Source organism: Centroberyx gerrardi, chromosome 14 (genome assembly GCF_048128805.1).
Source record: "Centroberyx gerrardi isolate f3 chromosome 14, fCenGer3.hap1.cur.20231027, whole genome shotgun sequence".
Classification (NCBI taxonomy): domain Eukaryota; kingdom Metazoa; phylum Chordata; class Actinopteri; order Beryciformes; family Berycidae; genus Centroberyx; species Centroberyx gerrardi.
In genome coordinates, this window is record NC_136010.1 from 21,138,493 (window position 1) to 21,153,604 (window position 15,112).

Consider the following 15,112-nt stretch of genomic DNA (forward strand, 5'->3'; position numbering starts at 1 on the left):
CGCTGTTGACTCGAGCGAACTCCGCGAAAAACGCCTATTGTCCATTATTAACCAGTTACATGCCTAGCAATAACAATAATTTTGTTACAAACAAAAATATTCTTTCAAGCTAAATAGTTTTTGTGTTAGTTTTAATTTGATGTTAGCATAAGTTTGCTGAGATACCATGATGATATCGGATAATAACGTTGTTGTAGCTGACTGCACTCCGTGTAAAAAATGGTCGACCATCTGGACGCGGCGTCTGTTTTCGGCTCACACATGTTAGCCAAGGTTAGCTAGCTAGCTTGTTAGCGCAGCCGGCTGTAAAAACGTGTCAATAGCTGGCCAGCTCCTTGGATTCACTTTCCGATTATAAAGGCTATCCACTCAGTATAAAGGCGAAGGGCGATCCCAGCAATTTTGCGTTGTTTTCCCAATCGGGGGGTAAGTGTTCTCCATCATGCCTGAATACAACCACGTTAGCAACTGGCTGTCTGAAGTTAGCCTCGGTAGCTTTGATAACGTTACGCCAAGTTTAACATTAACGTTACATTGTTGACTGACAGGTGGTTCCTTATTGTCAATTAATTCTAAACGTGTTGGCTATCCTAACATTTAGTCAACGTGTGTTGACCAGGTAACTGATATTATGCGTGTTAACTTGGCTAGCTCATCAACTGCTATAGTCTGGCTATAATATCAGTCTATTAACCCTATAATCCGCATTTGTTAGGACATGTTGGTGGACATTTTAAGGTACTTTGCTACCAATGCTTCGCTCACAGAGCCAGGTTGTGATGAAACTTGTCCTCTTAAGATTTGCATCTCCCCTCTCTCTTTCCAGGCTCCCCCCTTTGTTTTTCATCGGCAGCACACACAAGAACAGTTGTTTATTGCAGAATCATGAAGGTAAACAAACACACAAGTCAAGTCAAGGGCCATTCAAAGTCCCTGAAGTGGAAGGACGTGAGGGGCAAACGGTGCAGACCCCCCATCACCTCGTCTGAGCTCAACTCCAGCCCTGTCATGGCCACCATGATAAAGGAGCACCAGGCAGCTGTGAAGAAGAAGCCCGCTGTCAAGAGGCTGAAGAAGAAGGCCAAGTCTGTCTCTGGCTCTAAGAAAAGCACTCCTCAGCCTGGATTTAAGAAATCTCACACTCATGCTAATGGGAGCTCAGCGTTTACAATGGACAACGAATCAGATGACTCGCAGGACTGGAAGGCCTATGCCCAGTCCATTCAGGGCAACGGTGTGGAGACCTCAGATGGCCCGGAGACCGTCAGGTCAGGTAGATTGGAGGGAGAGTCTCTCCATTACTGCGCAGAGAGAGATGATCGTCGAAACCATGCAGTACTGGTCATGCAGAAGGGTCAGGTATGTGAAGCATTACAGCTACAGACTGCATCTGTCCACATTGTGTGACAAGAAATCACAAGCTTCAGTTTCTGCATAGGCCACCACTCAATGAGTGAGATGAATCGGGCTGCTTCAGCAACTATGAAGATGTACTTTTAACATGTGTTTGTGTGATTGAACAAGTGAGTTATACTTCTCTCCTCCAGACCCTGTGTTTCCGCGGGAAGTGCTTTTTGACCTGCCTGTACGGTCGAGTGGAAGTGATGGAGTTCACCATCGAAGAGGGCCAACAGTCATATCCGCTCTTCTCCCCTGCCTCCCATTGTCCGCTGACCATCACGGCACTGGGTAGCACCGACGACACCAGAGATGAGGGAATGGAGGCCACAGCTATCCTCCGCAAGTATCTTCCACCAGGTAAAAGCATAAGGCACCTCTGTCTGTCACATTAGCGATTTCTTTTCTTGGTGAGCATGGTGAGCTGCTTAGTAGGAAAAGATTGTACTAGGGAACTGAACATATTTTTCTGTCCTTCTACACCTTTTATATGCGTTTTCTCCAGCGTCGCGCAAGAAGCTGGTAAGAAGGATAAGCACAAACTCGACTGTGATCCTCCTGGAGCCTATGGAGACTTCTCTGACACGGTTTCTGTCGAGCTTCACAGATCTCAGTGAATTGTTCAGCCCGCCAATGGTGAGTTGACTGACCTTTTTTACGTGTGGCTGATGCTAATATTCACCATGTCGCAATAAATCCAACCACATTTCATTTGGAATAGGACCCGAATTAGCAGATAATCAGAAAACTAGCTGCATCATTTTTATAGGTTAATGTCGGGTTAATTTTGATAGGTTAATGTGATACTGACATGTCTGACAAAAGCTTTCCCTCCCTCCTGACTTGTAGAGTGAACTCATGTCAGCTGTGCTTGACACTCCACTCAATGGTCTGGGTATGATCCCACTGGTCAGCACCATCGAGGGCCTGTCGATGTCAAAGACCTACAGAGATGCTCTTAGTGCGGTGGTCAGCGCCTGCAGAGGTACACAAACACACAAAACGTTAGAAATTAGGTTTAAAATCACAAATGCCATGCACGGATTTTAGAGGCTCCATTACCATGTTTTTACTGTTTAAAACACAATGAAAACTTTTGATATTCGACGCTGCCCCGGCAACTTATTGGAGACGTGTCATTCATTAATTTATAGGGGACATGGATGGTTGTGCGGTGATCCTTGTATGTGGGACTAAGAATGTGGGCAAGTCAACGTTCATCCGCACCCTCATCAACACCTTACTAAATCAGTAAGTTCTCATCTTGTTAACATGAATAGGGCGCACATTTTGCACATCATGTATATCATCATGTAAATTCACGTATCTGCTTCTCATTGGTATATACAGTATTGCATGTATATTGATATTTTTATAATGTTTTTTTATTTTTTTATTTTTTGGTATATTTTTATATTGTACATATTTGCATTCATTTTTTCTTTGCTTCAGTAAGTTCTAATGTTGTTTTGCACATTCTAATAGCGCAGTCCCTACTTTTCGCTATGCGTTTCATTCATACATGATTCTACTTAACATGTTCCAGTGTTGAAATTGGTTTTTATAACCCCGTTTGCTATATCCTTGCTTATAGTCTATTTTTCTGTTTATCTTCTATTTTTTTTTTTTTTTTCTTAGTATCATTAAATTTTCATCTTACGACAGCAAAGCAGTGTGGTATACATGGGAGTGCTTTTGGTATTGACATGGTGGTATGCTCTGATGTTTTCAAAGTAGGCTAAGTGTGTGTGTGTTGTGTGTGTGTGTGTGTGTCTGTTTGCAGCACAACTAGTATAGATTACTTGGAAGCTGACCTGGGCCAAACAGAGTTTACCCCTGCCGGCTGTCTGTCTTTGTCTACTGTCAGAGAGCCACTTCTGGGTACGCTGCGTCCTCCCTGTTACTTCACATCACTTCTTTATCCTGTTAATTAAAACATAGATTCTTTTTACTTTATCCCATCATTTTTTACAATTATATCATTTTATCATGTGTTACTATCTTTTTATCTTTTAGTGCCTTCTTGACTTGTTTTAATATGAGTGTGATGTTCGCTGTTATTAGATTGTTAAAGCAGTTTTCCAAAAGTGCTATACAAAGCATTAATTATTGTTAATACACAACCTCTTTATAGATGGTGCCAGAGTATCTGTCAATATTTCTGTCGGAGATATATATATATTTTTTAGCTTATATGTCTGTACTATTTGTGTGGGAGGGAAGAAGTAGGAGACTTATGTTGAGTTATTTTCCAGGTCCTCCTTTCACACACCAGCGCACACCAGACCACATGATCTACTATGGCCAGTCGTCATGCGAGTTGGACTTGGACCGCTACCTGGAGTCCCTCAAGTCCTTATGGCGCCAACGCTCCCAGAGCAGAGAGACCCCCATCATCATCAACACCATGGGCTGGGTCAAAGGTCAGCTCTGCCCCCTTCCATGAACAGCTAAAAAAAATGGGTAACTTCATCTTTTTGTAAACAATTCCTAAGCATGTGTTTGTCCTGGCTTTCCACAGGCTTTGGATTCCAACTGCTGGTGGACATGATCCGCTTCTTCCCCGTCTCGCATGTAGTGCAGCTCGGTCACGGTGGGTCCACCCAGTGTCCCGCCCTCACCCCAGAGTTTCTGCGGACAGCACATGGGTGCCAGACACACCCGCCTGCCCAGACTGCTCTGGACGAGTTTACAGAGAGCCACAGCCCCCCCAGAAGCTACGTTCACATCATCGTACAATCAGACTTTCAGGGAGTAGGACGCCAAGGAACAGCGTAAGTATTCCAACCACTTCCTTATGTTGGCATGAACATTTGAAAGCTTTCATTATTCCAAACCACTAGCTCTCTTATTGGCCACCATTCCCTTTGTGATAAGCCAGTAGAGTAAAGACTGACAGATGATCCCAGCCTGAAAATATGAATATCTTGCAAACAAAGATCTGTAGTTGGTTTAGGCTACACTCAACGTTGATGATATTCCATAATGATTTATGCTTTTACAGTGTTATTATTGGTTCTTAGACTCAGGTTCACTCCTGCCCTCATTACAGTATCAGTTCCAGTAATTGTTACAGAAAGAATGGATTTTATTTGAAGATTTATATGGTGATATATGGGCAGTCATGCTATAATTGCAGTTGTATTAGGATTGTTTTGTTTTTGTTGTTTTATTGTAATTACATTTTTTTGCTGTGGGGGGCACTGCAGCCAAAGTAATGTAAAGGCAACACTGTTTTATGCCATATTTACTTTAATTTTGTAATGAAAGTCTTCACGTTTAACTTATGTAAGCTATACATAGGAGAATAAAGCAGATGTTTAGTTAAAGTAAATTTGTGTGTGTGGGTGCATGTGTGTCCTCTGGTGTGTGTTGCATCTGACAGGAAACACCAGCGCACTAATGAGCACAGAGAGCTGTCGCTGCTGGCCTACCTCAGTCAGATGCAGTCTCCTGACCCAGGCCCCGTCAGACCACTACACTGCCTCACCCCGTACCAGGTACATGAGAAGGCTGTGCTTTCAGCTGTGTGAGGTGGTCTTGATATGGAGTCCCAGAAAAATGTTGGATTTTCCCAAGGGTGGCACTGTAGCAATGAATTGAAAAGCCTGTAAGAATGCCTGTTTGTGCTTCATATTCATATTTTGTACACATGTGTAATTCACTATTAGAAAGAAGTTTCCTAAAGACCTACAAGCTACTCCCATTAGATTAAAAAAAAATTCTTCCACAATGGGAATTTTAAGTGTGTCACTAACTGGCCCAAAGAGGGAACTGCATCTTTTGCACAAAGACTGTAACTGTAGACTTACTCTTTTTTTTTTTTTCCTCAATCTCTTATGCATAATCCAATTTCATTTTTAATTTCCCCTATAGGTTCCCCAGTCAGCGGTGGCTGTAGGTGTGACCCATTGCGAGGTGGCTCCCAGTCACATGCTTTACGCTGCCAATGCCAGTCTGGTGGGGCTGTGCTGCCTGGGGGAGAAAGTAACGAGTAGGGGAGGCCCGGTCCTGCTCTCCCAGGCACCCATCTGCCCATGTGTGGGCTTTGGTACGTATCCTGCCTGACTTTTGTGTGGGCATAAGTCATCTTTCACTCCTCACCACCGAATGAATCTTCAAATGAATGCGCTTTGATCCTCAAAGTGATCGCTCTTTGTGGATTAAGTGATTGAAGTTGTATGGAATGTAAAGATTCAGCGTTGGTAATTGTTGTGTGTTGTGGTCTGTTCTGCTAGGTGTGCTTCGAGGTATTGACATGGTGCGAGGTCTGTACTTCCTGCTGACCCCTGTGGATCCCTCCATCCTTCGGAAGGTCAACTGTCTCCTCCTGGGAGCCATTTCGCTACCGTCCTGCATCGTCATAACACAGGTCAGAGGGCAGCTCTTTCATTTCTTACACAGTACACTGTAAACCAGGGTTGATTCATAAATTCATGAATTGAATTGAGAGTGCATGGTAAATTCCAATTACTCGAATTGGAATTGGACCCAGCTTTAATGAAAAGAGTTGGAATTGCATTGGAATGACAGGAAACAGAATTTGATTCCATGAAATTCCACTTCTAAGAGAGGTTGTCTTGACTTGCTAAACATTATAAATCAAACATTATGAATCAAATAAAAGACAGTTAAATAAATCAAATACATTCAATCATAATGTATGTATTATGATTACATGTTACCACCTGAAAGAAACCTTTAACATTTTATGATATCCAGTATTGATAATGTATAACACTATGTGTAATCTCAGATATGTGGTAAGAAAAAAACAAAAAACATGTTATTTCACTGAATTTCACTGAATTAAATTCCTTCCGAAATTTCAATTCTGTTTCCTGTAGGTTTTCTCAAATTCCAATTCCTCAGTTGAATTGAAATAGATGAGTTAATTCATGAATTGATCCCAACCCTGTTGTAAACACACAGGAGAATGTACTACTTGTCACCTTCCTGTTCTGTCAAAAAGCTATTCTATTACCTTTATATATTAAACTTGACTAGCACACGAACAGATATTTGTCCCAAGCCTCCTCATGCAGTGATTTATGGTTCCTTCTGTCTCTGTTGCAGCCGGGCTTTGAGGGAGAGATGCCCTACGTCACCACAGACTACAGTTTTGATCTCACTGGGGCAGGAAAGCTGCGCGTCTTCAAGGGATTGGCGAGGCCTGGTCAAATCGGGATGCGCTGACATTTTGTACACAACAACATCTGTTTTTTCTGTCGACCGGCTTGTCACACCAAGCCGGGATTGGCCTTTGAATGTGCAGAACTGAGGTTGAGTGGGAGGATGTTTTTTTTTACTTCAAGGTTCAGTCTGACAGAGTGGCCGATATTACAGACTCTGCTGGAGGCGGCCTGCTCCTTCTGTCAGTGGACTTCAGTTGGACATGCTCTGCTGTTCTCACCATGTCCAACACCCTGCTGAGTATGTTTCTGACAGCGGCGTCAAGTAGTTTTGAGTTTCTGTGCTTTCTATCACACGGACAATAATATCATAACTTGCAGTTAAAGCTCTTGTTTGATGTCTTTTCCTGGTAGGTGACATTCCAAAGCCGACGTTGAATACATAACGTGTCAAAATATTAAATGAGAAATGACTTTTGTTGAGTTTGTGCTTTTCTTGTCATTGACTCTAGCCTGTCTGAAGACCAATGTGACTGGTGGTCGTTTTTAAGCTTTGTTACAAGCGTTGTTTCTTTCGCAATTAAACTTGACAAAATGATGAATCGTCGTACAATCATGCATCAACAATTGTACATATCATACATACCATGGCCATCGAACCTGCTCATATAGTCTGTTTATAGTCGGTTTATCTTTGACAGCTGGATTATTGATATGATAAAATGTCCACTGCCAAGACACTTCGCTCTGTTTCTGCTTACATTCAACATTAAAGTAAATAAAAGTGCAAGGCAGAGTTTAGGGAGGAATTTTTCACATGACTTAATCTGTAGAGCTCATAAAGGAAGCCTGTTAGTGTTATTTCCTTTTTATACCAGTGAATGATGTTTTACTGGGTTGGCACAAATTCTGGCCTGGCAAATTCTGATCTTTATGCTGTTGAACTACAACTCTGCCTCAACTGTTATACATTTCTTATTGGGTTGAAAGGAGGTAATAGTGTTTCTGCACTTACAGGTAATCCACAAAGTCTTGTAAATGCAAAATGTTAGTTTTGTTTCATGATGGTGATTTCATGATTTTCTAGGCCTATGTGGAAAAATAAAGTTCACTTTGTTTCTTAGATGGTGCTCATTTTTACCATTTTTACCCTCCAGGGGGCAGTGGTGCTCAGATACACAATGCATGCTGGGCCTGTCTTCCAAACAGTAGCAGATTTTCTCATAAGCACATACAGTAGATGCGTATAAAGGACTAGAAGACTAGAAGAAGGTCTGTCATAAGAAGGACTTCTTATGACAGACAGGCCTGTATTACTGATGAATTGAGGAACTAGAGGATATTCCATAATTCTTTTAGCACCCCAAAACAACTAAACTAACATAAGAAATCATTACCCCATGTATGTGCCAGCATACTTGTCACTGCATGAAAACTGTGAACTTTGTCGTTATTTGCTCAGTTGACTGGAAGAATGAAGGAGGACTCGGTCGTAAACATCCATTCACGCTGTGGAGAATTGCTAATTTGTTAAGTGGGCTGTTTTAACATCCCCTCTCTGCCCCCTTGCCTTGCTTTGTTCACTGTTTCCCATCCCTTTGTTGAGGGTGGGAGCATACAAACAGAGCAGAGCTACACTAGCTGCGTCATTGTTTTTGCTTTGTCAGGACAGACGTTTTCCCATAGAGCTCATGCAACCCAAAGAGAAATCCCACTCGTTGGAGGTGCCATCCAGACAGTCCACATACAGCTGAATGGACTAGGAATAAACACACAGCACACAGCTGATGGAATCTATATCATTTGTAGATCAAGCCACCTAATTTATATGAAGGTGGATGCTGATAAAAGGAGGTATACAGTACAGTTGCATGTGGGTGTTGTCTTCTGGTTAATTTGTTAGGCCTTTGCCTAGATTTATTTGTTTTGCAACTGGAAAACAGGAGTCACAGAGGTTTTGAATGAATATACAGTATGTCTTCACTTCCCAGATTCATTTGGACTGCTGACATGTATTCAAAACCTCCTCCAAATGAAGGCCTGCAGTATGTTAAACCTATTTCTTGTTACCTGGAAACAAAATCTCAACAGTGATGAGAGAAAGCATGTGCTTAATGTATGGAAATGAATACACTTCATGTACTGTAGGTAAAGCAAAAAGAATAGGGTGGTAGTCCTACTGCTGTTCAAAAAATGAAAGCTATGGGGTATTTTTCAGAAAATGAATATTCCTCATATGGAGCCCCTGGCAGAATCAATGAGGCTTTTGATCCGGTTAAGGCCCTGAACATCATCCAAGAAAGTATGGAGAGCACCTGTCCAACAGACACAGTCATGCAGAAACTTCGGCCTTGCTGGTTTTATTCTAGGCTCATGGTTAATAATAGGTTGTCCACTGCTATGCCGCTGGTGGCAACACAAACCCTTGGTGACAACCCTATTTCTCTCAAGTTATTTATCTATGCCACACTGCCCAAATCTCTAAATGTGTTATTTTCCCAGGCAAACAGTGCAACTATATACTGCAAAGAGTGACTGCAAGTTTGTTGAGATTATGCTGAATAAAGGAACAATGGAGCGGCAGTGTGCCATTATAACCGCTCAAATTTGGCATCCTCCACTCAAAAATGCATAATGTAACTCCACACTTTGCAGGCAATTTACTGCCATGGTTAGACTATTTTCACAAACAAGTGTCACACAAAAATAACAGAATGTCCTATTTCTTAAACCTAATTATGAAGCTCTGAGTTGGATTTTACTTTTACTTTCTCCAGCTGTTCTCAGTGGGTTCATTGAGTCTTCAGATGGCAGGGCTTGCAGTTATGAGTTTATTCGTCGGCGTATGCCAGTTACTAAGATGGGGTTCTTGAGAGGCTTCCAGGGGGTCCCCAGCAAAATGAGGAATAGTTTAATTTCACTGTCATTCCCCTCCCTACAAGTTGGAACAAAGAGTGAATGAACAAAGATGATTATTTTGGATCATAACTTTCACTCTCCCACTGTGGTTCTCTCCCTACCTACAGTACAGACAGGTAGCCTATATCATTCTATACCAAGCCATATCATCTTCTCAAATGGGGGTCCTTGAGGCAAAATCTCATCAATTTGTATGATAGATATCTCTTTGGGGGTCCTTGATATGGAAAAGTTAGGGAACCCCTGGCCTATGCTGTTACATATAGATATGCACGCGCGTCTCTGGCGCCTCTAGCTGCCACATTGTGTCACCGCGCGCACAAACTGCAACCAGCCTTTGTAGCTCCAGGTTGTCTGAATGAATGGAGGAGAGCTGATGGTTGATCAGAGAGGGACTGACCGCCGACGGCGAGACGAGGCAGCGGGAGACTGCCTTCAACTTCAGTAGCGCGTTGAGTAAAGTTGATCCAGGGGGTTTCACCGGCGGACCAGCCGTGTTAGAGGCCCCGGAGACGGCTTTTATTAGTATCCCGTTCCCATACTTGAGCCGCACGGAGCTCTAAGACCGAGCCAAACGTTTTCAGTGGACGTCGAGGAGATTTGTTCTCGCTTGTGTGCAGCCAGCAGCAACAGGTTATTTACAGCTTACTGCGGCGTCCAGCTCGCCATTGTACCTCATTCGGCTGTTTCACCCGCTGTTCATTTTGCGCTGTGTTTTGACTGCGGAATGATATTTTTGGGGGCGACTCTTCTTTTCTGTTTCTTCGCCGTGATGTGAGCTGCAGCTTTGTACTCGCCACCGAGCAGATCTTATGAGCGCACCGCGTTTTGTTTTGGTTTTTTTTAAAGAAAGGGGCTCCACTGTCTAGCTTTTGAAATGAGGATAAATGACGAGAATGTGAGAATGGCATAGAGACGACTGTTGAACATTACCGGGGGAACCAGCATTGAGCCTGCCACACCGACAGACAGACGAGACCTGTGAGGAGGTGTCGGGGGAGATTTTAAGGCTTGCACGCATCGATGGTGCCAAACAAGTGGACCATGAATTCAGTTCTGCACAAATCGCCACCAAGGAGCTGGCTGGGTCTCCGATTACGACTCAGTAAGTAAAAATTTATGAAGCCATCTACTTGTCTTGCTAATGTTTTCTTTATAAAAAAAAAAAAAAAAAAAGATTCTTATACACCGTCAGCAGCTTAATTTGGCAAGCTGTTGGATCGGATTCAATATAAACCTGCAGGTTCATTACTCATGCCTAAGTCAGCATCAGTCACACAATTAGTCACAGCGTGCGTTGTTGTTTATGTGCCAGTACGTGGTGTCACCTAGAGTAACCGGTGTAATTCACTCTCAATTGTGCAATAAGTTGAACCAGCCTTTTAAACAGTCAGAAAGGAAGGGAAAAGGGAGGAAAAGGAGAGCAGCCCTCATGACTTTGATCCTCAGGCACCATAATCTTTGCTTCATGCTTTCCACCAGTACAGCCACCAAGGCCCAGACTCTCCAGTTATGACTGGATTTGGCAAAGTGACCTGAGGAAATTATCCCAGTTGGAAGCAGAAGTATTTCAGTCTGAGATTTTAGTCAGACAGCACGCTCTGATCCCAGAGTTCCCCTGGTGATGAAGAGCATATTGCACTTGGGACTACTCAGCATAGACTCATCATAGATCTTAGGCTATACCTCATGTAAATCTCCAACCAGCACTATTTATTGCATTTTTCCAGACCTGCCCCCCCCCCCTTCCCCCCTCTTTCTCAGCACATAATTCAAAGGTTCAAAATGAAATTTCCCTTTGTGATATCTGGACTTGAACACAATCAAGCTCAGTTTTCAGCTCTCCCCGTAGGCTCTGCAGGTGTAAGTATGCTGTAGATCTATGCAGTGCTGGCAGCCCCATGGTTAAGTACAGTGAGTGAAGTAAGCATGGAGTTAAAGTTGAGTGGCCCTAATTGGTTGAGTCTGGAACCCTTCAGTGTTCCAGGCCACCAGAGTCTTAAGCCTGTCTTAAACACACTGGTCTAATCTGGGAGCAGATGTCTCGTCTGGTCTCTGTCCACCACCAAAAAACGAAAACACGGGATAGAAACTCCGCTCCTCCTGATTGATTAGCCTAAATCACGGTGCTAAAAGTGTCACTCATCGTATATGGGGACATCCCTGGAAAGGATGCATGATCTCCCCGCTCAGATGAGTGATTGCATGGATAGGTTTCAGTGCTGATTTAGATAGCATAAGACTAAATTTGTCTCCAGTTATTTCGGTGCAGCACTGCAGCAAGAAACTTTTGAACAGAGTGTGTGTGGGTTTTAATCTGAAAAAGCTGCAAAGCTCTGAGGGAACATTTGGAGTGTTCAGTCTTCCAAGCCACAAGACTACAAAACTTGAGCCTCTCCTGACTGCTATAATCTGGGTGCATATGCCATGGGGTGTTTATATGTATGTATGTGTGTGTGTGTGTGTGTGTTAGGGATTTTGGCCTGGCTCGTGGCTCGTTACAGTTCAAACTTCCTTCTTCGGACTGTCTATCCATTGTTCCACTTTTTTTTCTCTCTACAGTAATTTCCTTTCTCCTTCCCCCCCTTTTACTTTTCTGTCTTTTCCTCATGGGGCTCTGGTGGTAGAATTTGCTCTGCTTTTTTTTTTTGTTTCTCTCTCCTGTCTTTCACTGCTGAAGAACAATTATCTCAGCTTTATGTGCGACGGTTTCATCTTATTGCAATTTCTTTGCATGACGCCCTCTATTTGTTTTATTAAGGCCACCTCCCTCCACACTGCACTTGATGTTGTTAACAGGCTCAGTAATAAGTTTTTAATTGCTGCAGTGGTAATTGCGACTATACAATCGGTGTTACAATACAATAAAGGCTGCTCAAATTGAGGCTACCATTTCTCGCCCCGCAGTGACGACTTCTACACCTTGTAATATAAGCAGCTTGCTTTTTCGTGACTGAATGTGATATGTGGTATTGAATGTAATGGAAAAACAAGTCAACACGCACCGATGCAACGACTCTCTGATCCTCTTCCTTCTGCCTGCCAGAATGTTCATTTCCTTCTCATCAGTTTTCTGCTGTACGTCCTGCATGTGGAAATCCCTACAGCAAAGGGTTCTTACACTTTTTCAGCCCAGGGCCCAAAATTGAATAAATCCTGTTTAAATTACTTTAAACGATCACTAACAATTATAAAGGGTTGTGCTCATTTTATCAGGGGAACATATACTGACACTGACCTATTCGGTGAAGACCAATATTGGCACATCACTATGGCTATAGTCCCAGCTCTTGTTGTGACTTGGTGGGACCCGACAGCGCTATGTAAGATTAATGTGGCTCTGACTCATTAATATCATAGTACACAGATATGATAGGTGTGCGGTTTATTGTGGGAAGATGTCATTCTCCCACCTTGTAAACCAGTACCTCACTGCAACGTCAGTTCCACCGTTATCAGTCACGGATGAAGTCATTTTCATAAACATATGCTCACAGCTGGAGGCCATTTTTTTCCTTCTCTCTCTCACGTTTCTTTTCCCATCATCCTTCACTCTTACAAAAGGACTCTCAGGACCCTTGGAAGTGGCTGCAGAAGCCGATACTGTTCTAGTGCTCTTCTGTCGTCGGCTCCTCTTACCCTTATTCTAAGTACTTTGTGCAGCTATTAGCCTCATTTTTGTGGGCCATCGCTTCGCGGCAGTAGACATGTTTCTTGGGTTCAAATTGCAGACGGTGCACTGCCTTTTTGCCCCAAGGGGTATTCTCTGTGCTTCTTGTATTCAGCTATTTTGTATCATCAGACAGAGAACCGACCACTGGGCTCTGCTTTGCATTTTAAGTCTAATTGAATTTGCGTATAGAATCCCTAATCTCGAATGGGCTTGTGCATGTGGTCATTAGTCAGTTTCCATTTTGACCGAAGTGTTGTTTCAAGTTGTGAAACCCCATCTGTCAAATGGGTTGTTCATTCGAAACACATTTAGATATTAATTTAAGATAACTAAAGCACCGTCACTGCTGTCTGTTCTTTGGATCCCATCATGTTGTAAAGGGACCAGTGATGTGCTGCTCCTCTGAAGACAGTGGATTGGATAATTAGATGCTCTGTCTTGAGGTTACATACACACACATACACACCTTCTTTAACTTTTGAAACATAATGACAAATGTTTATCTCTGAATGTATCCTTCCACACGTTGAACCTCCACCCTGGCTAAATGACTGTTTATGGACATTGCAGCTTTCCACATGACAATGACCGTACTTTCATGGAATAAGTGTTTTGATTTTTGTTGAGTCTGTTATTGGGGGGCTTCTGAAGGGCAGCCCCCCCCTGCAATTTGAACCAGATTGTTTCAATTATGGGATTATTCATATCAACAAGTTGCAGAGTGGTTGTTTGTCCCTCTGAAGTGCTGGTTTAAGGATGCACTTTTAAATTACATGTCTGATGGTGATTTACTTGGTGGGGATGGTCTTACACACCCTTTTCTTGCAGTAAAGGTTCTGATGGCTGAGATCTCAGTGCATAGGCTACTAATGGAAGAAAATATTAGAATACTTGTATTAGAATACTAACTTACTGTTACTAATCTGGCCACAGGTCTTCCATGTTTGTGTGAATAAGGGTCAAATGTAATCCACATGTTGTAGAGTTGGGTGTGTATTTTTACATTAGATAGAGATTCCCATTCACTTGCTGAGTTTTGTCATGCCAAGGCTTGCTGTCTGTGGCATTGTCATTCAGCAGCAAAACAGCGGTAATGTTGATGGATAAATTACCAGGCACAGGCTGTACTCATAATAATCAATACAGCCTTTTTTTTGTTTTTTTTGTGTGTGCAGTGACAGGCTGTGGAGCACATTGGGAATTAGTAATGAAAAAATGGGAGAAGAAAAGAAAAAAAGAAAAAAACAACTAAAAATTAAATAATTTTATCATATTTAGCTAATAATCTTTTTGTCAGAAATGTGATTTGAAGCTGACACAATGAACCAATTATATGGGCAATAACATTTCTGTACTGTATTATTTGTAAACGTATTTGTCTTTCCTTTTACATGGGGCACTAATGCGGAAAAGTCTCCAGCAACTCCTAGTCTTCGTCTGCTGGTGAAGGGTTAACCTCAGCCTATTTGATGGGCCACCTTGCTAAATATAACCCCAAACCTCCTCCACATGGGCACGCACAAGCCTTCAACTGCACTCTCTCTGTCAACACTCCGGCTCACACACTTTTTCCCCAGTGTGCGCACACACACACTGGTACAGACTCATTTACAGTCTAGTCGTACCCGCACTCGCTCAAACGCTCATTTCTCAACACCCCATTAATACTTCAGTGAGTGTGATTCTGTTGCGAAGCCAATTCATTCAGGCTGGGCTTACTAGGAGGTATCACCTGCTATTTCTGTCCTCACACTAATTTAAATTAGAAGTGCTTGAATATAATCTAATTCTTTCTATATTCAGGGTGTGGGAAATATATTTGAAACACCTGGGTGAAGAACCCTGTTTGTGATACAGGTTTTGTACTGGTGTAAGGTGTGTTTACTGGCATGCGTTTGCTGCATTAATTTCCCGGATGACAAGGCCAACGCTTTTCTCCAAAATAATGATCCTGAGGGATCAGCTGCTCCTTCCATCACCATCATGGCAG

General features: G+C 42.7%; 2 protein-coding genes across 2 annotated transcripts in view; both read left to right on the forward strand.

The window, feature by feature from the left end:
• Nucleotides 1-95: 95 nt before the first annotated feature.
• Nucleotides 96-7,653, forward strand: nol9 (nucleolar protein 9). Its single transcript, XM_071902628.2, has 13 exons — nucleotides 96-426; nucleotides 827-1,359; nucleotides 1,548-1,758; nucleotides 1,904-2,034; nucleotides 2,248-2,383; nucleotides 2,553-2,649; nucleotides 3,182-3,279; nucleotides 3,654-3,821; nucleotides 3,920-4,172; nucleotides 4,784-4,898; nucleotides 5,275-5,449; nucleotides 5,637-5,770; nucleotides 6,475-7,653. Exons 2-13 carry the CDS (start codon nucleotides 886-888, stop codon nucleotides 6,592-6,594), a joined length of 2,112 nt encoding a protein of 703 aa, XP_071758729.1. The 5' UTR covers nucleotides 96-426; nucleotides 827-885; the 3' UTR covers nucleotides 6,595-7,653.
• Nucleotides 7,654-10,427: 2,774 nt separating this feature from the next.
• The window catches only part of plekhg5b (pleckstrin homology domain containing, family G (with RhoGef domain) member 5b), a 57,286-nt gene continuing 52,601 nt past the window's right edge, over nucleotides 10,428-15,112 (forward strand). Inside the window, exon 1 of the mRNA XM_071902636.2 lies at nucleotides 10,428-10,554. Within this exon, the coding sequence (XP_071758737.2) occupies nucleotides 10,473-10,554 (82 nt within the window). The 5' untranslated portion in view covers nucleotides 10,428-10,472. The remainder of the gene's footprint in view (nucleotides 10,555-15,112) is intronic.